The sequence below is a fragment of the Urtica dioica genome, chromosome 10 (genome assembly GCF_054948205.1).
Source record: "Urtica dioica subsp. dioica isolate 48M chromosome 10, U.dioica_male_clone48M_v1_H2, whole genome shotgun sequence".
Taxonomy (NCBI): Eukaryota; Viridiplantae; Streptophyta; class Magnoliopsida; order Rosales; family Urticaceae; genus Urtica; species Urtica dioica.
In genome coordinates, this window is record NC_142765.1 from 24,339,802 (window position 1) to 24,360,597 (window position 20,796).

Sequence of the window (20,796 nt, forward strand, 5' to 3'; positions counted from 1 at the left end):
TATGAAGTACTTGAATTAGTTGCGGTGTTGATTTTTGTTTTTTAGTCTCTCTAACCTAAAGAGACTGGTCTCTATATATATAAGTAGGTCAAATTACAAGTGTGTCTGATCCAATAACTTAAACGGTAGACAGATTAAAAGACATAATTTAAATAACTTAATTAAATAGTAGAATTAAAGGCAAATACTTAAAATAACTACTTTGCCCGCAACCCACCAGAAAGTGTCCGTGATAACAACCTTCAAGAGATCTTCTATAAAACTCAGAAACTTGATAAGAACAGAGACTTAGCTGATGAGAAATTACGAATTTCATAAATACTCGGTGTGAGGAAATTTTTTGTAGGTCAAGAAAAACAGTGAGGTAAAATGAGCTCGAAAATGAATCAAGCCAAAGAATAGATTTAAGTGGTATTTCGGTACGTATAAGCAAAAACAAATCACAGCTTTTCAGTTTTTGATACCTTTATTAAAGACAATTTCAGATATCTTTTTTGTCATAAGTTATCAAATTTCTCGATAAAAACTTAAAAGACAATATCAATAAATAAATATTAAAACATAGAAATATGGGTGATTAAAAAATAGAAAAATTAGTCGATCTAAGCCACATCAAACGTTGCAATTGTAAACTAGCCAACGTTTCCCTTAATTTTCGAATCTAGCCAATTTTGATGACGTGTCACATTTATGTAAGATTGTATTTACTATATTAGCATTCCTTTCAATTCAAAAAGACTAGCCCACGTTTGAGGCCAGATGATATAGCCGATATTGTTATATTCTGTTTTTGGTATTCGGTGTATATAAATATATTGCGTGTATTAATTATATTTATTAATGGTATTGAATCATGATAAGTTGACCTCCCTTTTTTGTAGCCACATTTAATGGAAAGGTGAATATATCAACGTTTCATCAGTTGACCTCCCTTTTTTTAGTTGGAAGATTATCCCATTTTTTAGGGATTAGATTTGTTTTTTATTTTAAAGCTAAAATTTCTCATATATCGCTCACATTTATTCACTGTATCAAATTACTACGTTATTCAAAATTTGAATTGTTCTGTTCCGCCTTAAATTGAACGTTCCTTACCACTTTTTCTCGTGTTTAAGAAATTTTATCGCAGTTTCATTGGTAAGAATGGTTTATTTTGGTTTATTTTATCGCAGTTTCACATTTATGCTTTTTGAAAATAAGTAATATTTTACATATGTTACATCATGTTAACGCTGAATATATTGTTTCACAGATTTATTCGAAAAAGCATCATGAATGGTTCTCGGTTTTCTTTGACTGAATCAAGTATGTCACTTTGTCGTCATCAATAATTTTTCTTGAGAGTTGAACAAATTGGACTCTGCTTGATCAAGGTAATTAAACGCTCTATGATTGGTTTGAAATTGAAGATGAAAAGTTAGAGTTTCCTTTGTTGTGGCGGAGATTCAGAAAATTCATCGTGTGTAAATTGATTCGGAATGTAATAGCAAACTTATTGATGAACCCTAATGTAAGTAATTACACTGCTTAATTTTCGTATATTTTGGTTTATTTCAATGTCGCCATATGTTGTGTGTGGCGGAGATTTGTTGTGGGTTGGGTGCTTCAGATTTATTTTGGTTTATTCCTGTCTATTTTTTTTTTGTAGCCTATTTTTTAGGATTTAGTCTTGGCGCTTCTCAGTCGTCGCACAAGACAGAGGAGGCTGGAGTTCATCGTGGCGTTATGTGTGGCGAAGATTCGTTGTGGGTTGGGTGTTTCCGATTTATTTTAGCTTATTTTCGTGTATTTGTTGTACATCCTTGACATTATTTTGAATTTATCGTTGTTGTCCTGTGTATTATTATCATCTTCTTCATAAGTTTTTTTTTTTGGTAAAAAATATATGATGGTTTTTCATATTCAATATTTATGCTTTACAATCTTCGTGTTCTCATTATGAAATATTATGCATTTGATAAAGTTGAAAGAGATAAGTTTGGTAAAGAAAATAAACTAAAATTTACAAAAATAAAGTTAGTAGTTTATAAATGAACAAAAATTAACACAAATTAACTATGAACTGTTTCCATTCTACCGAACTAAAAATTCAAAAAAACCTAAGAAAAAAATTCAAAAAATACATCAACATATAAAGAACATAACTATCTCAAAAACCCAGGAAAAAAAGGCAATATGAGATTTAAAAAAATATTTATTTTCGTTTATTGTAAAAAAAATTAGACTAATAATTGTTTTCCACTTTTACATGTCTGATTCTATGTTTATTGATATAATCAATAGTTATTTTATTTCCTATATTATATTTGCAGATTACGTTTCATTACTGCATTCCAAATATTTCAAATTTCAATCTCAAGCACCTATTATAGATTTCTTAATTGACAAAGTTGACTTTTTTAAATGGGTTGGTTGAAACGTTGGCTAGTGTTTAGTTTTTCTTATTCAAACCACATAAGGGTATATTCGATATTTCATAGTCGTAAATTTCAGTAAATGGCTAGATTACAAAATTTACCTAACGTGGGCTAGATCTTAAAAACCACGTTTCAAAATGGCTACGTTGCTAGTTTGCCCTAAAAAATAAGTTCCACACAGTCCCACGTTGGCATGTGGCTGTTTGTCTTAAATTGAAGCAGCTTCACATTCTATTATTCTCCTCAAAAACTCATAAATGAAGTTTAATCTCATGACCAATATGTATTGCTAATTACTAGCTAGATCAAAGCTAATGCAATCATACTATCTAGTCTTGTTCTTGAACTGCTTTTGCTGGTTCTTCTTCCTAATGGCAGCAATCTCTTTCTCGAAAGGCTTTCGCTGGTTCTTATTCCTCGCAGCAATCTTCTTCTCCAACTTCCTCTTGAACAACTCTTCCCGAATATTCTCCTTAATCCTCGGAGCCTTCTTCTTCTTGCTCTTGGCACAATCCTTGGAGTATACGAAAGGTACGTCCCTCGGGTCGCCACAGACGACTTTGGGGTCGAAAACGTCGCTCGTGCATCGAATCTCGACGCCCGTGTTCGCAGCCTCGTCCCAAAGCTCCTTGGCCTTCTTAAAATCCCCCGACGAACAGAGCTTCGGTATGAGAACGTCGTAGACCGGGCCGTACCCTCCGAGCTCGCTCTCTTTCATCCGACCCAGGAGGTCGAGAGCGTAATTAGGCCTGTCGACCTTGCAGAGAACGCCGATCAAGCCGTAGTAGAACTTGCGATTCGGCGACAACCCTCTCTCTCTCATCTCGTCCAAGTACCCGTTTCCCTTCCCAAACCTCGCTCCGCGAAACAAAACCCTGACGACGAGATAGTAGCTCGTCGAATCGGGTTCGCACCCGGTTTCTTTCATCCTCTCGAGAATCTGACAGCTCTCTTTGGCCCTCCTCGCCCGCCCGAGGCAGGACAAGAGCACGTTGTAGCTGATCGAGTCGGGGACGACCCTTTGGGTCCTCATCTCCATCATGACGTTCAGAGCCTCGGGGACGAGACCCGAAGGGTTTCGCTCGAGGTTTCTCTCGCAGAGGCACCGAAGGAACGCGTTGTAGCAGAACAAGTCGGGGGAGAGCCCCGAGGATTTCATCTCCTGTATGACTCTCCGAGCCTCCTTCGAGTTTTCTCGCTCGGCCCACGCGTAAACGAGGCTCTTCGAGACCCGAAACCGACCCGCCCCAGAAGATCCTATCTTCTCCTTGTTCTTGTTCGCTAGCTCTTCGGCTCTCTCGGCGTGCCCGTTGGCGCAGAGCTCGCCGACTATGGCCGCCACGGTCGAGCTGTCCTGCGGGCAGTTGTACTTTCCCAGGTTCTTGAACAGACTAACCGCCTCGTCGGCTTTCCTCAGCTTGACCAACGCCTCGGCGACCGCGGAGTAGGTCATAGCTTCCATGGCCCGACCGTCCCTCTTGAGATCCGACAATAGAATCTCCAGCGCGGTGTGGTCTTTCTTCCCGGCGAAAACGCGCATCGCGTGATTGTAATCCCGGTCGCTCAAATCCCTCTTCAGATTGTTGTTGGACCAAACGAAGAATCGGAGCAGCCTTCGGGGCGGCGCTTCGTCTTTGCAGGATTCGATTACTTGGGTCACAAGCGAAGGGGTCAGCGAAGCTCTGTGTGCGTTCAGGGTCGACTCGAGATCGTCGAGGCCGCCGATGGACGTGGACACTATTTCGCATAGCTCTCGCAGCCGAGGAAAGCCGGTCTGCGCGGTGGTGCAAAGAGACTTCCTTGGTCTGAGAGACTCAGCGAAGAGGTTCCTTAGCGAAAAGGATTTCCATCTTGAATTGGGCACTGAACAGCTATGCATGGTTTTTGCACTTTCTCGGTCAGGAATTTCATCGAACATGTGATGTGCTATGAGAACTCATCACCTGATTAGCTCTTTGATAGTTAGATTCTAACTGTGCATTGTTTGAGTACGTTCTCCGAGAGGAAAAAAAAACAGAATTGGACACGCGCGCGCGTGTGTGTGTCTGAGAGACGAGGAGGTTTGTTAAAAAGTAAAGGTGAAAATTTCAAGAAAGACGATAAGTGAGAGCGTTGTTCTGTAGTCTACTAAAAAATATACGTGGAGCATATTATAATTATTGATTTATTTTTTTACTTTAAGTTTAGAATAAATTACAGCAATTTCGCTTTAATTTTTGGACTCGATAACAAAATGTACCTTTAATTTTAAATTTTCACAAGTGGTTAACTAAGATAGCCTAATGATAATTCTACGGCTGGAGGTCGTGGGTTTAATCCTCACTGCGAAACTACCTTAAAAAAAAAAATTGAACTCTGATTTTGTTAAAATATTGTCACTAGTCTAAAATATTCCGTTACCATTCATATTTTTAACATGTTACAATTCATAAATTAAATAAAGTCCGAACTAGTAAATGAATTTGAAAAAAAATATTAAAAAATTTGATCATATTATCTTGTGATTAATAATTTTTTTTAAAAAGCTGGCAATTGCTATACGTGTTGGGCAGAGACTGGGCACCCTTTTTTTTTTCCTAGATCAGCATGGCCTTGTTCCAATAGAATACTTTATTAATTAAAACATAATTTATAATTTAATTAGAAAGAAACTGAACTTCACGCTTCTACAACTGCAAGACAGTTTGGAATTTGGATTTGAACAATTAAAGATACCAATTTACAACCTTTTGCCAGAAAGACAGTCCTTTATTGAGTTTTACTCGTACCAATTGATGGAAAAAAAATGAAGAATACTCCACAAAGTCCATCACTTGTGGATTAGATTGGATTTTTTATTAAAAAAAATCTATTTGACTATTTAAATACGCAATTTATTGTACTATTTGTTTAACATTTTATAAATTATGACGAAATTAAAATTCACACGTTTAAAATAGCTTAGTTATTGATAAATCTCTTTAAAATATTCATTATGCTTGTTCACAGCCTACTTGCGCTTTAATATTGCGAATGAGCTAATGTAACATTTTTAATTTGTCACCTGTGATTTGTGAAAAAAAAAAAAACATTTCTCAAAACAGAAATGAATATTAAAAAATAACAGAAGATATGAAGCAGCAGTCAAAAGGCAAATCCCATATTCAAAGGAAGTGTCAATTTCTTTTCTAGTATTTTAATTCTTTAAACTTTCAACTGAAGTCTAGAAGAGACAGCAAAGCAGAGTAGATGAGAGAAGCTACGAAACCAATCTCTGATTCTAGGACAAATATTGTAAATGATAAGTAATAATAATATAAAAGCAACCGTCAAAATCCCACATTATTAAAAATAAATAAAAACTCCAAAAAAAAAAAAAATCCAATTAATAACACAGTATTACAGTGTCTGTGTTCCTCTCTTCCCTTCCTTCGATTTCCATTTCCATTTCCATTTCCATGGGTGTTCCGATCTGAGCACACCCAAATCTAAACCCACTCACTCACTCTCTCTCTCTCTCTCTCTCGCGATGGGCCAAGACACGTTCACCGCCCAGAAGAGATCCGCCGCCGGAGCCCTCCCAACCACCGCCGCCGCCGCCGCCGCATCCTCCGGGCGAGGAAGAATTATTCCCCGCGGCCGAGCTCAGATCCAAAAGACCTTCAACAACATCAAGATCACAATCCTCTGCGGCTTCGTCACCATCCTCGTCCTCCGCGGCACCATCGGCGTCGGAAGCCTCTCCGGCTCCAACTCCGACCCGGACTCCCTCCGAATCGCCGAAGAAACCGCCCGAATCCTCGCCGAGATCCGCTCCGACGACGCCGACGACGATTCCGACCGCTCCTCCGCCGCGAACTCCACCGCGTACTCCCTCGGCCCGCCGGTCACCGAATGGGACGCGCGCCGCCGCGCGTGGCTCGACTCGAACCCGGATTTCCCTCCCCGGACGCTCCTGGTGACCGGATCGCAGCCGAAGCCCTGCGACAACCCGATCGGAGACCACTATCTCCTGAAATCCGTGAAGAACAAGATCGATTACTGTAGACTCCACGGAATCGAGATCGTCTACAATCTGGCTCACCTCGACCGCGAGCTCGCCGGATACTGGGCCAAGCTCCCTCTGATCCGGCGACTCATGCTGTCCCACCCGGAGGTCGAGTGGATATGGTGGATGGACAGCGACGCTCTCTTCACCGACATGTCCTTCGAAATCCCGGCCGAGAAGTACCGAGACTCCAACCTCGTGATCCACGGCTATCCGGACCTGATGTTCGAGCAAAAATCGTGGATCGCGCTCAACACCGGAAGCTTCCTAATCCGAAACTGCCAGTGGTCGCTGGACCTTCTCGACGCCTGGGCTCCGATGGGACCCAAGGGCTCGATCCGCGAAGAGGCGGGTCGGGTTTTGACGGCGGCTCTGAAAGGAAGGCCAGCTTTCGAGGCCGACGATCAATCCGCGCTCATCTACCTTCTGCTCTCGCAGAAGGATCGGTGGATGGGAAAAGTGTTTTTGGAGAATTCGTATTACCTTCACGGATATTGGGCCGGGCTCGTGGACGGGTTCGAAGAGATGGCGAAGAAGTATCACCCGGGGCTCGGGGACGATCGCTGGCCGTTTGTGACCCATTTTGTCGGGTGTAAGCCGTGCGGGAGCTACGGGGATTATCCTGTGGAACGGTGTCTCGCGGGGCTCGAGCGGGCATTCAATTTCGCGGATGATCAGGTGCTTCGGTTATATGGGTTTTCTCATCGCGGATTGCTTAGCCCGAAAGTGCGTCGGATCAGGAATGAGAGTGTTACGCCGGTTGAGAATGTCGATCGGTTTGATATTCGTCGCCACCGTGCCGAGAGTAAGAGTGCTTAGTTACACACTTGCTTGTGCCATTGCTGTCTGTCTCTCTTTCTAACTCTTGTGTGTGTGTAATTTATATCACCCAAGAGCAGAGAGTTTGTGATTGGATACAACACTTCCAACATAGTATTTTATGCCTGTGTTCTATATGACGATAAGAAGGAAAAGAAAAAGAGATGAAAAGGAAAAAAGCTTTGTGATGTTTTTTTTTTTACGAGACTAATAATGATAGGGTTTTTTTTTTTTTAAATAGAATTCATTCTTTTTCTTGTTCTTTTCTCTTTGTTTCTCTTTCTTTTTCCTTTTTTTCTTCCTCGTGTACGTATGTGTCATTGGTGTTGTACTTATAATTGGTGATTCTTGGAAAAGAAAGAAAATTCAGGTATTTGTGAGAGAACATTGCTCACACCCATTCTGGAGTTTTAAATTATGGTGTTGATAATATGTGGATAATTGTTGAGTGAAATGATTGTCTTAGTATTCCAACGGATACACAATCTCACGAAACCGTGAATTCGTTTCTATCTGCTGAATAGCTTTGCATAGGAACAAACAATACTAGGAATTGATATGAAGACAAAGACTGGCATATTAACAATGATCAACGACAAACCAGAGGTCGACTTTTCACTCTCTAACAAAAACGTTTGAAACACGAATAAAATAATTGATTTTTGAGAAAAATATTTATCCAAGACAAGAATCATGTTACTCTCGGAACAGTTACCTCCTTGAGATAAGAAGGTGGTTTTTCCCAACAAACACTTTGGACTAATTACAAAGAACTCCATAATCAACCAGAACCGCGAATCTGTGTTACATAAATAGTGCTAACGAGACTATTAATCTCAAGCCAAATTCAAGCTTTCAATTGGGGAGTTTTGAAGCGAGAAGAGTTCTGTGGCGGGCTATTAGCACTTGATTCAGCTCAGCAATTTGGTGCAAAAGTTTACTAATTCTCTGTAGATCACAAGATCAACAACACAAGGCGACAAAAATAATCATTGAATCTGAAGCCAGCAATTTTAATCTATCATTTTTCTCTTTTTTGACACATTTCAACAAACAAATAGAGTGCACTGACCTCATCTTTGGTTTTCACGACGTCGGTCAAATCCTCGAGCCTCCGCCGATAGCGAGCCCTAATCCACAACGACCAGATCAAGGTCGTCACGACGATACCCGAAGCCTTCCACCAAACGACACCGTTTCCTCCGAACGACGTCTTGGCTAATCGGAAAGCCTTCGCGCGCAACGCTTCGAGTCCGATCCCGATCCACCACCGCCAATCGGAGGGCTCGGCGACAGTCGTTTCGGTCAGCGATTCTATGTCCGAATTATCCGAATCCGACTGAGAAAACGACGACGTCGAAGCCGAAGGCGAAGAAGAGAACGGCGAGAAAGAGCTGTGGAGATTCTCGTGGTTGATCGGAGGGAATATCGATAGGTCCGACTTTGGCTCTGAAGAGTCATTTGTGTCCTTGATGAACACCATTGTCGATGTTCTCTTTTCTTCTGCGTCGTTTATGTCTTCGTCGTCTTAAAAACCATTTTAAAAGTAGTTCGTGTGATTATGCGCTTCAGTTGAGAAAAACAAATATTTCTTTTATGTAGATTCCGTTTTTATTTATTATATATGTATAGAAAATATATGAACCCGGCTTTTTATTTGTTTATTTGTTTAATTTTTAGAAATGCACGGAAATAGGGTAAAATTCTCATAAATACAAGAGAATAAGATAATGACATGCATAACACACTACATACTTAGGTAGGGGTAAACAAAACACTTTAAAAATGCACTACACCAAATAATAATTGATTTCTCCATTTGTCTTAGAAAAAAAATTGATTTCTCCATTCTTATTATAATGGCTCTATAATATAAAATTGAAACATATTGTGTGATTAAAATTGGACAAAGTTTTGCTTTCTTCGATTTTTTTATATCTTTTCACATGATAAGTACCATTTTAAATTTTTAATGTTCAATCTAACTATTTTCATTTTTATGTTTGTTATTTAAAAAGATCTTTATTACTTATATTTTCTATATATAGATTATTGATGAAATATTCATTAATAAAGAATTATAAATTCTTATAAGGATACATTTGTCTTGTTTCTTATTAGATATTATGTATCTTGTCAAATTAAATACAATATTGTAATATTTGTATAAATTATACCATTAAACATTAGAGCAACTTCAACCCATGCATCAAATTTAGTGTTGAAATAACACAACTTTTGTGTTGATTTAACACCAAATTTATTTTCAAACTCCAACCACAACATCAAATTTAACACTAAATTATTATTCACCATTATTATATTATTATAACTATACAATCTCTTTATTAATAAATATTTCAATAAATAATTATAATGTATATATTTTTTTAATTAAGTGATTAAAATTATATATTACTTGCCAATATTCAACAAAAATCAAAGTTGTAATAAGTTTAAAAATAATTTTTCCGGTTATTAAATTGTGTTTTAAGTTTTTACTGTGTTTTTTAAAATTATGTTATTGTTTTTTGTTTTTATTTTATTTTGTGTGTTTAATTTGAATTTTGTAATCTATGTTTAATTTTTTTTAATTGAACTTTGTTTTAATGTGTTTTTGTAGTCAATTTATGAGTTTTGGAGTTTTAAAAATATTAATAAGGTTATATATATATATATATATATATATATATATATATATTAGTTTAATGTGTTAATAAAATAATATTAAAAAAATAAAAGGATAGCGTGTATACAGTGTCACGTCAAATATAGCGTGACACTATATATCACATTGTATTTAGCGTGAGAATTGATGTGTGGTTGGAGTTGGCCTTATAATCCTATATTTATAAAGATTGTGATAATATTGTATTAGGGTTTAGGGTACCGTGACCTTGACTTTCATGTCCCTCTGTGACTTCATGTGGCTCCTCAGCGTGCTTGCTCCCTTGCACGCTTGAGTGAGATGGTCGAGCTAGCTGGCGCCCTATAAATATGGTTGGCCCGTCTGTGGACTAATTGGTTCATCCCTCTTCCTTAGACGTTTTGGTCCCACCCGATCATTTTCGGAAAAATGTCGGGCCAAATGGTGCTTGTTGAAGGGCTTTGGTTGGGCTTAGGTTATAGGCCTCGAGCCCGGCTTGGTTCGGGTCCGGCCTGAGCTCTAATTAGATCCGGTTCGGGCCAAACCCATTTTAAATAAAAATAAATATTTTATTTTTGTTTATAATTTATGTTTTTATGTTTAAAAAGAACTATTGATACATAAACTCAATTATCATTTTCAAGCCCGAACCTGACCTGACGGTCGTGGTCATGGGTGGACTAAGGTCCTATTCTTAAGGGCCGGTCCGTACCTTCAATAAAAAGTTTTGGGTCGGGTCCGGACCCGGACATCTTCTGGGCACCCTTTTGATACTTTTAGGGGAACTCGACCTTGGAGATGACATGGTCATTTTGAAGTGGGCGAGAGGGACATGTGGGCCGGGCTCGGATTTGGCGGAACAATTGGGCTCGTTGAGAGCCCAATTGGAGGTTTATTTAACATCTTACAATTGTGGCATTTTGATTACTTATTTTATCATCTCTGTTGTATTATAATTTATTTGGTAATCATACCTGGAAAAGAATATAGAAGTGGCAAGCATGAAGTAAATACAAATTTGTTTGTTTGGAGTTTGGTATCCGCTCGAAGAATACAATCCTTCCTACTCCTTAATGATTAATTTGCAGAGATATTTAAACGTTCAGTGAGCAAAACATTATAAATACACGAACAGAATCTACATCAGCACTGGTTAATTCACCAACCAAAAGGCTCGCATTCGCTTACTTCTGGCCAAGCAACAATCATAAACCTCTCTCTCACAAACTTCGAAATGAAATGAATTAACCAACAAAAACAGCAAATGCCAGTAAACCAAATTACACATTAAATCAATCAATCAATCAATCACCTCCCTTGAGAGAACAAGGCAATGCCTTCAAGGCTCACACTCGAGTCATCACAAACCTCAACATTAAGAACAAGAGGAAGCTCAATCTCAGCTTCTTCTTTCTCTTCTTGACGTCGTTTCTGCTTTTTCTCTCCGGCGATGAGCGAAGCCGCGTCTTGAAGCTGAATGCAATACTCCAAATTCCACAGCACGTCGCCCATCGACGGCCGGTCCGCCCCGTCGTCCGCGAGGCACTTCTCCGCGGCCTCCACGAACTTCCTCAGCGACTCCTCGCCCACCGAGCCCGCGATCCGGGGGTCCACGATAGCCTCCGACGCGCCCTCGCGGTGCCTCCTCATCGCCCACTCCGCGAGGCTCACCTGGTCCCTCGGCAGCTTCGGATCCACCGCGGCCCGCCCGCATAGAGCCTCGAGAAGGACCACCCCGAACGAGTACACGTCGGACTTCTCGGTGAGCTGCTGCTTCCGGAAGTACTCCGGGTCGAGGTACCCGAAGCTCCCCTTCACCACGGTGCTGACGTGGCACCCGGGCTCGGGCCCCGCCTTGGATAGCCCGAAATCGGATACCTTGGCGACCAAGTTATCGTCGAGCAAGATGTTGGTGGACTTGACGTCGCGGTGGATTATGGACCCGCCGGCCGCCCCCGTGTGGAGGTAGTGGAGGCCCCGAGCCGCCCCCGCGCACGCCTCGAGCCGCTGCCGCCACGTCAGCGTCGCTGACGTGGCGGCGGCGGAGCCGTGGAGGCGGTCCCTGAGGGGCCCGCCGGCCATGAGCTCGTAGACGAGGATCATCTCGGCGCGCTCGTCGCAGAACCCGACGAGGGAGACGAGGTGGCGGTGGCGGAGCCTCGAGAGGGTCTCGATCTCCGCGCAGAACTCGGCCGAGCCTTGCTCCGACCCGGGGCTTCCCCGCTTCACCGCCACTTTGGTCCCGTCGTCGAGGACTCCGGCGTAGACTTTTCCGAACCCGCCGACCCCGATCACCGCCTCCTCCGAGAACCCCCGGGTCGCCATCCGGAGCTCCTGCAGCGTGAAGCCCCGACCCCCGGCCCCGGCCGAGAACGCGGACGAGTAGCTCCGCCTCGACCCGAAGAGGCTCATCATCGACCCCCGAGAGTAGCTTCCTTGCAGCGGAAGCAACCACGACGAGAAGCTCCTCCGCTTCGAGCCCTGCCACGCTTTCACCGGCATTGTACTCCTCGTCCTCCTCCGTCGCCGGAGGCACGCCATTCCGAGAAGAATCCCGGCCGCCACCGCCGCGATCAGGCCCGTCCCCGCCGCCATCGAGAATCTTCTCGATTCAGCCCAGTCTCTGAACCCTTCGGCTTCGCCGCCGCCGGAGCTCAGTCTTCCCTCGGAGTCGCTCATCTTGATGATCTCGAGGCCGTTGAGAAGGCCGTCCATCTTCCCCGGGAGCGCGCCGGAGCAGCCCACCTGGACAACGACCTCGCCGGCCGTGGCGTTCGCGAGCACGAAATCGCGGCTGTAAGCGACGGCGAGCCCTCCGGTGATGGACGAGAGGTCGAGGCCGCCCGGGACGGCCTCGGCGCCGTCGACGTACACGCCGAAGAAGAGAGTGTCGTTGAGAGATTCGCTGACAATGTCGCAGAAATGAAACCTTACCACGTACGAGTACCCGGGCTCGACGCCCAGCTTCCACGTCAGGTTGAAGCTCGCCGTCGGAGTCCCCGGGTCCCGCATCGTCTGCGCCGTCGCGTACACCGCCGCCGGAGCGATTTCCGGCCCGTCTTCGGACTCGAACCCGATGAGGCTCTTCGGCACCGACACCGCCTTCGACCCCTCGACAAACGCGTTATACGGAGCGTCGGATTCCCAGGTCCTGAAAAGCGTATCATTGGCCGGGCCCAGATCGGGCCCACCAACGTTGACCCGGCGGACCACCTCAAAAGCCCGGTCCGTCGACCGATCACTTTGACCGGAGTAGCGAAGGCTTTCCGGGGCAGAGACGACCTCGATGGCGTTGACGAACGCCAGCGACCCGGGTTTCTTGGGCGTGAAGGTAAGCGAGAGTCGCTCGCTGGCGGGGACCACAAACTCCTTGAAGACCAGAGAGGAGACGGAGAAGCCGTCGAGGAGGACGAACCCATCGGCGGTGACTCGGAAGACTGCGGCGGAGAGGTTGCGGGTCGGGTCGGGGATGGGGTAGAAATAAAGGCGGAGAAAGTGTTTTCCGGGGCGGGAGATGTGGAACCTGTACGTGGACTCGCCGGAGAAGAGCCTGAGCGTGGTGTACAGCGGGAGAGAGGAAGAGGGGATTTCCGGGGAAGGCTTTGGAAGGTCGGCGCCGGAGATATCGAGGAGGCCGCCGGAGGAGGAGGACAAGAGCGAGGCCGTGTCTCCCTCGGATTTGAAAGTTCGGCCATCGGAGAGTCGGGTTTGTTGGGGCGACCCGCAATCGATGAGGTAGTTGTCCACCGGCGAGAAAGAGGAAGAAGAGTGACAGAGAACGACGGCGACGATCATAAGGAGAAGCGAAGGTGAATGATTGTGAGAAGCCATTGATGGCCTGCGTTGGTTTGTGTTGTTGAACCTGGTCACTGTCTTCTCTTACTTTTGTGTAACAAACCTAGCCAGTACTTTGACATGCTTTTTTTTTTTTTTTTTTGGTGGGAAGTAGAAAGACACTACAATCAAAACGTATAATGGTACGCATTATTGTTACTATTATGGGAAAAAAAAGGAAGAAATTAAAATGTTTTTTTGTTGGATGCACGTCGTTTGGGAAATACGTGCTTAGGTGTTTGTATTTTATAATGTTTTTGGATAAAAAGAGAGTATACTGTATACATGTATATATAAATATATCAAGAAGTCAAAGTAGACCAGTAATGATCATTTGTGCTTCTTATATTCTTTCTTATTGCTAATTGGTTTTAAAATGAAACCCCATAAAACTTTAATATGATATCAGAAACACTCATTCTTAATATTGGACCACCTGTTTCTACGAACTTCACGCACCAATTGTTCAATCCTGGATGAAATGGAATATCAGAAAATTTCACATCGACTGGAGATGTATCATTTGTACTCCTTTTAAAAGTTATAGATTACTCTTCCTATTGCCGATTGATTTTAACATAGAACCCATGATACTTTAATAAAATATATATATGTATATATACATATATATATATATGAAATATATGTATATATATTAGACTTTATTATGATGGCACTGTGCCACCATTGATGAAAGTTCACTCCCTAGCTTAGGTTAACATTGAAAACTAAGAATCTTATGACTAAATTTTGAGAGCAGTCATGTTAAGCATCAGATGAATTGATTGACGGCGGTTTATGGTTGGTAGCCTTTGACTTCTGACTTTTTCTGATTATAATCTTGAAGGATTTTAAGTGTAATTGAGAAGACGAGATATATAATGTAAATGTGATGTATACATATTAAATTATCACATCTTGCCATTGGAAATTATCAAAGGTGAATGCAATGGGTTATATATATATATATATATATATATATATATATATATATATATACACACACACACACACATATGTTTGTATGACCACAATTGAAATAATCAGCATTGACTATATAAACACACACACACACATATATATATATAGTGTGTATGTATATATATACTAGTATATGTATATATATATATGGTATGTTGTGTGTATGTATGACCACAATGAAAATAATCAGCAGTGATCAGACTGGGTTATAGGTAGCACAAAACTAAAATATTAGAATTGAATACCGATACCACAGCTGTCCAAGTACTGGTATGAAATACTGTGTATTGCCTATGTTGATCGAATAAACAATAAAGTTTTAGGGCTATAACCCTATGACTCATTTGGAACCATAATATAATTTGTGGACCAAAGAATATTATAATGACTTGAATTTTTTTACATAATATACCATCAAGGATGAAAGCCGGTTCTGTAACCTGTTGCCATGACCTTGAATTATTGCACCCGGCAACCTTGCCCGCTTTTAAGGAATATCAGTCCCCGTGTTATCCGCTGTAAACAAAACAAAACAACAATAACATTAAAATCTAAAACCGAAAGAGACCAAATGACTTTCTCATCAAGTTATCAGTCTCTTCGTCAAGTATAGACAAAATGGCAGTCGTTGTCCAGACATATACAGGCACTTGTACTTGGGTCTCTGTTCTAATACTAAATCTAAACACTAACAATGTCTAAACGGGTACATTTAGAGAAGCTAGAACCCCCAATCTCATGGACATAAACCAAGTGCCAAGCAATTCTATGATTCGTAAGGATATATATATATATATATATATACCTCTTTTGTATCTCTTAGGCGGAGTAGTTCCAATCTTTCATGTGGCCGCAGATTTGACAGTGTAGCAAGCTGAAAATATTACCAGTTCGTGATTAGCTAGGCTTGCATTGTCGATTAACAACTTTAAGTAACGGAATATAAGAGGTTACCCAAAAGCTGAAACGTTCGGGGTCCCTTGCAGAGGGCATCATCGATTCCAAACTCTGGATTTTCTCAAGATTTCGTTGATCTACAAACAAATGTAAGCGCGATTTGAAAGAATTCTTAAAGACATCAGATAAGTATCTGAACCTCCCGTCTTTTTTAGGATGCACGTCATGCGTAATTGAACATTTCATTGCAAAACACGGAAAAGACTTTTAGGACAAGTGTTTTATGCTGCTTATTTTTTAAAACCATATTTGTTTCCTTATTTTCTCAATAATGGGTTTTCGAAGGTTCCTATAAGTTTACATTGGAAACTAAATTGCAATGACTCTTATGGAATGGTAAATAAAATAGCAGATAGAAAAACTAGATTATTTTCGATTATCATCTCTCAGGTTCTCTTACCAAATCGTGCGTCGTGCTTTGCCTTAGTTAGCCATAACCGGGTGTGCTCCGCTGCATTTTGTGTCAAGTCGTCTAACTGTAATTATAAAGAAGTGCAGCGATGAAATCAATTGAAAAAAAAAACACACATTTGTTATATCTTTAGAAATTTGACAGTTATGACATTGTCTAAAGGGTCTGATATCAAAACACGACACAGTATGAGAAATGTGCATATACATTCCTTTGGCAACAAATGGGAAGTACAATTTACCTCTGTTTTCTCTGCTGTCCCTTCTAGTGGATAAATGTCTTCTATCCATTCAACCTTTGCAATGCGGTATCTGTTTATGCAGTGTACCGGAAAAATAACTAACAGTGTATACAATAAAATCAAATCACACACAGCACATCAATTAAATGAGCTTACCCATCTTGATCCCAAACCTGAAGAATTCGAAATCTTCTGCGACTTTCGATCTGCAACATAACTTTTTCTAGTTAAGACACAAATGCACTCAAAACATGATAGGCTATATACAATACGCTAAACCATAGACAATTATGTTTAGAAGATTTGTTTTTTTTTCCTTTTCTCCATTAAATAGAGTAATAATACTTGTAGTATTTGCTAATACTGGAGAGAAAGGTGTCTATTATACTAATTTCATAACACTTCAAATGTATCAACTATTAACTGCTCAACTGACAGAATTATCTTATATGTTTCCTTAAGATTGGAAAACAAGTTCATAAACATCATACAAACATGTCTTAAGGACTGCATAGACTTAACAAGAGAGGATCGCTGACAGCACCTCCACCCAAATAATAAATGTCATGGGCTCAAGTCATGTCGAAATATAAAGAAAACAAAAATAAAAAAGTGCATAAATCTGATAATCCACAATGTCTTGATTAAGATAGTTACTAAATAGTGTAAAGTCTAGATATATATCTAACCTCCAGATAAAAACGCCCATCAGCAAGTGGCTCACACCTGCATGTACAAGCCAAAAATAAAAATAGCTCATATGCTAGTGATGAAGAGTAAACACTCATAGTATTGAAGTGAATGAGGGCAACGGATTAATGACTTACTCGGTTATCTCAACTTCACAAGCAAGATCAGCTAAGGAACCCGTTGTTGTATCAAGAATAACCTATGTGATTAATAAGCAGTTAGAAACTTGATAATTTGATCTACCTCAAGAACGTATAGAGATAAACAAAGGGCCAATTATAACAACCCACCATTCCCATTCGATGATTCCCTTGCAGTATTCTTCTCACCTGGCCAGGCAATAAGAACAAATAAAACAATAAATTATGGGAGCAGAGCAGAACATATGTGGCTATAAGAAAATAACTCAAAATCAAACCAACCCACCATAAGTCTATATCGGGCCTCAAATATATGCAGATGCAATTTCTGACATGGGATGACCACATCCATGACAAAAAGAGGAATCAAATCAGTGCCGAAGCTTGTCAAACTTTCGTTCTCTAGCTTTCTTTCAGCATATTCCTCCGGGAAGTTCTTTTCCACAATATTGTTCAGAGTCACACTAGGAAAAACGAAAACACCATATGCGTCATAAAAACACACTGGCGAAGCTTCTCGCAATCACAATGACATAAAATAAATTATACCTGATAGCACACGTTCTTGGACTGATAAAAAGGACTGTCCGGCACAGTGGACATTTGTTATCTAGCAATTTCGACATAAAGGATTTAACGTAAGAGGAATTGACGTACATTAAAGATATTTTGGCAACACGATCAACCACGAAAAATGTTACTAAAAAAAAATTACAGAAAAACCCCTCACTATTGTCCATTGTCTGTAAGAGGCATGAGCGACAAAAAGAATGGCCACAAGGAGTAGTCACGGGTTCGTACAATAACTTTAGGCACAGGGTGCAATCAAAGTCATCATTTCGCTCCGGCCTTCCCTGGTTTTTTCTTCCCTTTGGGATGCCTTCGGCTCCCTCCAGCTTGTGAAGAGAAGTTTTAAGAAAATCGCTATACATTGCCAAAAATAAAACTGATCAGAAATTATAGAATAAAACATCGTTTTTCTCAGAGAAATTGACCTAATAATTACCTAAAAGGATCCACCTGAAGACCCGAAAGTACAACATCTCGAGCTATCTCATATTTCTCCAACTGCATAACATATAAATTCACTGATTTAAAATAATAAACAATAACAAATGTTACCACTAACTGAGGAAAACAAGAATATATGTACCTAAATACACTGAGCACTTATACAAGGGAAAACCTCTCATCCAAATATAATAATAAAAATCGGAGATGGAACATTATATTTAGTGATAAGCGGCATAAAGGAATAGAGTACTACACTGAATATTTTGGGGCCATATGAGTAAATCTAGCTAGAAGGTTGGTTATCGACTTGTACATGTCATGAACTATTAATAATTGTGAACGCTAATTTCCGGGATGTTATAGTGAGAGTATCGTCAACATTATGTCTATATTCTTCTCGCTTACCAAAATGAGAGCACCAGCTTTTAAAATGTATGATCTCACTGAATTACTCCGTAAATTGACGACTTTTTGAGCATCCTTCAAGGCAAGCTGAAATCAAGCAAAATTATGAATTTTCTCATAAACCAGCAAACAGGAACAAATCGCAGTATATTATGAGCCGTCATTACTTACTTCAGCATGTGTTGTGGGATCCAACCGGTTCAATGGGTTGTGTTCAGAAGCTGAGGCAGATCTGAGTAATAGTGATTTACTGGTCCTGTTTGACATAGGAGATGATCAACCATTTGAAAGACCATCGGAGGTGAAACAAAGAAGAACCAATAGAGAGCCAATCTCATTAGATAGAAGGTAAGATATTCAATGACTGACATTTAACCTTATATAAGCAGCGCTACGGTTGCCAAGAATAGCAGGGTCGGATGGTTTAATGACATTTGCCCGTGAATAGTAACTGATTGCCTGCACAATAGCTATGATCGATGTACAACTGATACTGTAGCTATCTAGTCAAGTGAATCTAAGGCTTTTGTTATATTCCCAAGGTTTCACATTTATAAGACAACTAGCCAAACTTAACACACGCAAAAAGCCTCTTCTGATGAATAAATAAATAAATAACACAACAATCACAACAAAAATAAGCCTCACCGCATTCAAATGTTAATATGCATAATCACACTCAAATGACTAGTGCACTATAAAATTGGGAGCTTTGGCAATCTTCTGAGTTTTCTCATGCAAAGAGAGCAAGGAGCTCATGGTATTTTGATCCGAACTCCTTTTTATCTTTTCTATTTCAAATCTAGTTGAGAAATGGGATTACATAACAATCGAGTAACTATCAAACAGAGTTTACTTTTCTAGAATACTTGAGTCCGAACATATGATCAACACGTTGCACAAAGGAAAACAGATTCAAACCTCACAATGTGTGCAAGTCCATATTATCAATTCGGAACGGTATTGTCAGAAAATCCATTATTTATGTCTACGAAAACTAAATACAGGACTTGTTAAGAAAAGAATTTTGCTAGTTCTAGACTCACCTCCTCGAAGCGTCCACTTCTGAATGTCCGATTTCCATTCCTCACAAGTTCTAAAACATGATTATATGTGTCCCAAGGCAATGCTTTTTCTCCTTCGTTCGGCTGAAATCAAGCAATTTTCAAAATTTTAGATTTCGCAGCCAAAATTCAATGATAAGCATAACAGAACACTTCCATTACATGCTAAACATAGTCCAAAGCCAAATAATTCTAATTCCAACCAAGTTTCAGGATAAAATATATGATGGACATTCAATTTCCAATTTTCCCCCACAAAACAAAATCAGCACAAAATATCGAAGGAATTTCTGCTGATAAACTAGGATGTCACAGTGACGAGAGTCTTGAAACAAAAAGAAATTGACAAATCTTCAGCGAAATCAGCAAACGAAAATTTCATTTCAGAAGCACAGCTCGTATAAACAGTAGTTATAGATTAGAAAGATATTGCATACATCGAAAGTTTATCCCATGATTAAATCGAATTGAACTTAAGAAGACAATTCGAAATGGCATAAGATAGTTTCTCATTAGCCAAACAGACGAAAGTGGAATATATACATATATACAGAGAGAAGTAAAATAACCAAAATGTGGTCCTCGATATTAGAAATCCCGTCGTCTTCTTCGTTAGACATTGGAGAATCGTCGTGTCGAAGAAGCAGAAAGAGAGAGAGAGAGAGAGAGAGAGATTTTGAGTTCTGTTTTGTTTTGCTAGGAGAGAGGTTTTGAGTTTGAGAGCGAGTGAAAGTCTCGCGGACGAAATTCAGCTACGTGGTACGTTTCTGTAAGCTCGTGTTGATTTTCTCCTCTCTTTTCTTCATTGGATTTTATTTTTGAGTAAATTATTATAATTTTTGTTAGAAATTTGAAATTAATAGCGAAATAGCTGTAAACAAGGATTCGAATACCGTTACCGATACCGTACCGGGACTCAAATTTTACTGGGTTACCAGGAGATACCCTTGGATTACCGGGGTATCCAGTGAAAATAAGGGTAAACCGTACCGGTGAACTTACCGTTACCGATGTGGTTTACCGGCAAATACCGAACTTACCGAAATGGTATCCACTGAACAAATTATATAAAAAATTTATGCATATATATTTTTATACCTTAATAATAATTTTAAAATAAAAATTATTAATATATATGAATTTACAAT

The 20,796-nt window shown here is 40.4% G+C and overlaps 4 protein-coding genes across 4 annotated transcripts; 1 reads left to right on the plus strand and 3 right to left on the minus strand.

Annotated features, from left to right (window-relative positions):
- Window positions 1-2,532: 2,532 nt before the first annotated feature.
- On the minus strand, window positions 2,533-4,487 carry LOC149384327 (Pentatricopeptide repeat (PPR) superfamily protein). The gene has a single exon (XM_089628349.1). The coding sequence runs from the start codon at window positions 4,333-4,335 to the stop codon at window positions 2,743-2,745; it is 1,593 nt and encodes a 530-aa protein (XP_089484475.1). The 5' UTR covers window positions 4,336-4,487; the 3' UTR covers window positions 2,533-2,742.
- Window positions 4,488-5,751: 1,264 nt separating this feature from the next.
- LOC149384328 (putative xyloglucan 6-xylosyltransferase 5) lies at window positions 5,752-7,451 on the plus strand. Its single transcript, XM_089629046.1, has one exon. The coding sequence runs from the start codon at window positions 5,926-5,928 to the stop codon at window positions 7,261-7,263; it is 1,338 nt and encodes a 445-aa protein (XP_089485172.1). The 5' UTR covers window positions 5,752-5,925; the 3' UTR covers window positions 7,264-7,451.
- Window positions 7,452-7,887: 436 nt separating this feature from the next.
- On the minus strand, window positions 7,888-8,857 carry LOC149384329 (uncharacterized). Its single transcript, XM_089628350.1, has 2 exons — window positions 8,336-8,857; window positions 7,888-8,211 (listed from the first exon to the last, which is right to left on the minus strand). Exons 1-2 carry the CDS (start codon window positions 8,744-8,746, stop codon window positions 8,119-8,121), a joined length of 504 nt encoding a protein of 167 aa, XP_089484476.1. The 5' UTR covers window positions 8,747-8,857; the 3' UTR covers window positions 7,888-8,118.
- Window positions 8,858-11,186: 2,329 nt separating this feature from the next.
- On the minus strand, window positions 11,187-20,411 carry LOC149384330 (putative receptor-like protein kinase At5g61350). The gene is made up of 19 exons (XM_089628024.1): window positions 20,218-20,411; window positions 19,631-19,732; window positions 18,961-19,043; window positions 18,756-18,840; window positions 18,585-18,671; window positions 18,172-18,233; window positions 17,896-18,089; window positions 17,715-17,775; window positions 17,452-17,629; window positions 17,316-17,354; window positions 17,163-17,224; window positions 17,025-17,061; window positions 16,492-16,541; window positions 16,336-16,405; window positions 16,083-16,158; window positions 15,680-15,759; window positions 15,531-15,599; window positions 15,284-15,423; window positions 11,187-13,748 (listed from the first exon to the last, which is right to left on the minus strand). Exons 1-19 carry the CDS (start codon window positions 20,266-20,268, stop codon window positions 11,219-11,221), a joined length of 4,056 nt encoding a protein of 1,351 aa, XP_089484150.1. The 5' UTR covers window positions 20,269-20,411; the 3' UTR covers window positions 11,187-11,218.
- Between the last annotated feature and the right edge of the window lie 385 nt (window positions 20,412-20,796).

Bases quoted from the DNA above. Each gene is read 5' to 3' on its own strand.
- LOC149384327 (XM_089628349.1), bottom strand. From the start codon at position 4,335: ATGTTCGATGAAATTCCTGACCGAGAAAGTGCAAAAACCATGCATAGC.
- LOC149384328 (XM_089629046.1), top strand. From the start codon at position 5,926: ATGGGCCAAGACACGTTCACCGCCCAGAAGAGATCCGCCGCCGGAGCC.
- LOC149384329 (XM_089628350.1), bottom strand. From the start codon at position 8,746: ATGGTGTTCATCAAGGACACAAATGACTCTTCAGAGCCAAAGTCGGAC. The intron at 8,212-8,335 runs GTCAGTGCACTC...TGTGATCTACAG, and splicing joins TCGTGAAAACCAAAGATGAG to AGAATTAGTAAACTTTTGCA.
- LOC149384330 (XM_089628024.1), bottom strand. From the start codon at position 20,268: ATGTCTAACGAAGAAGACGACGGGATTTCTAATATCGAGGACCACATT. The intron at 17,630-17,714 runs GTATAATTTATT...CGTTTTTCCTAG, and splicing joins CCAAGAACGTGTGCTATCAG to TGTGACTCTGAACAATATTG. The intron at 17,355-17,451 runs GTGGGTTGGTTT...TTGCCTGGCCAG, and splicing joins AGGCCCGATATAGACTTATG to GTGAGAAGAATACTGCAAGG.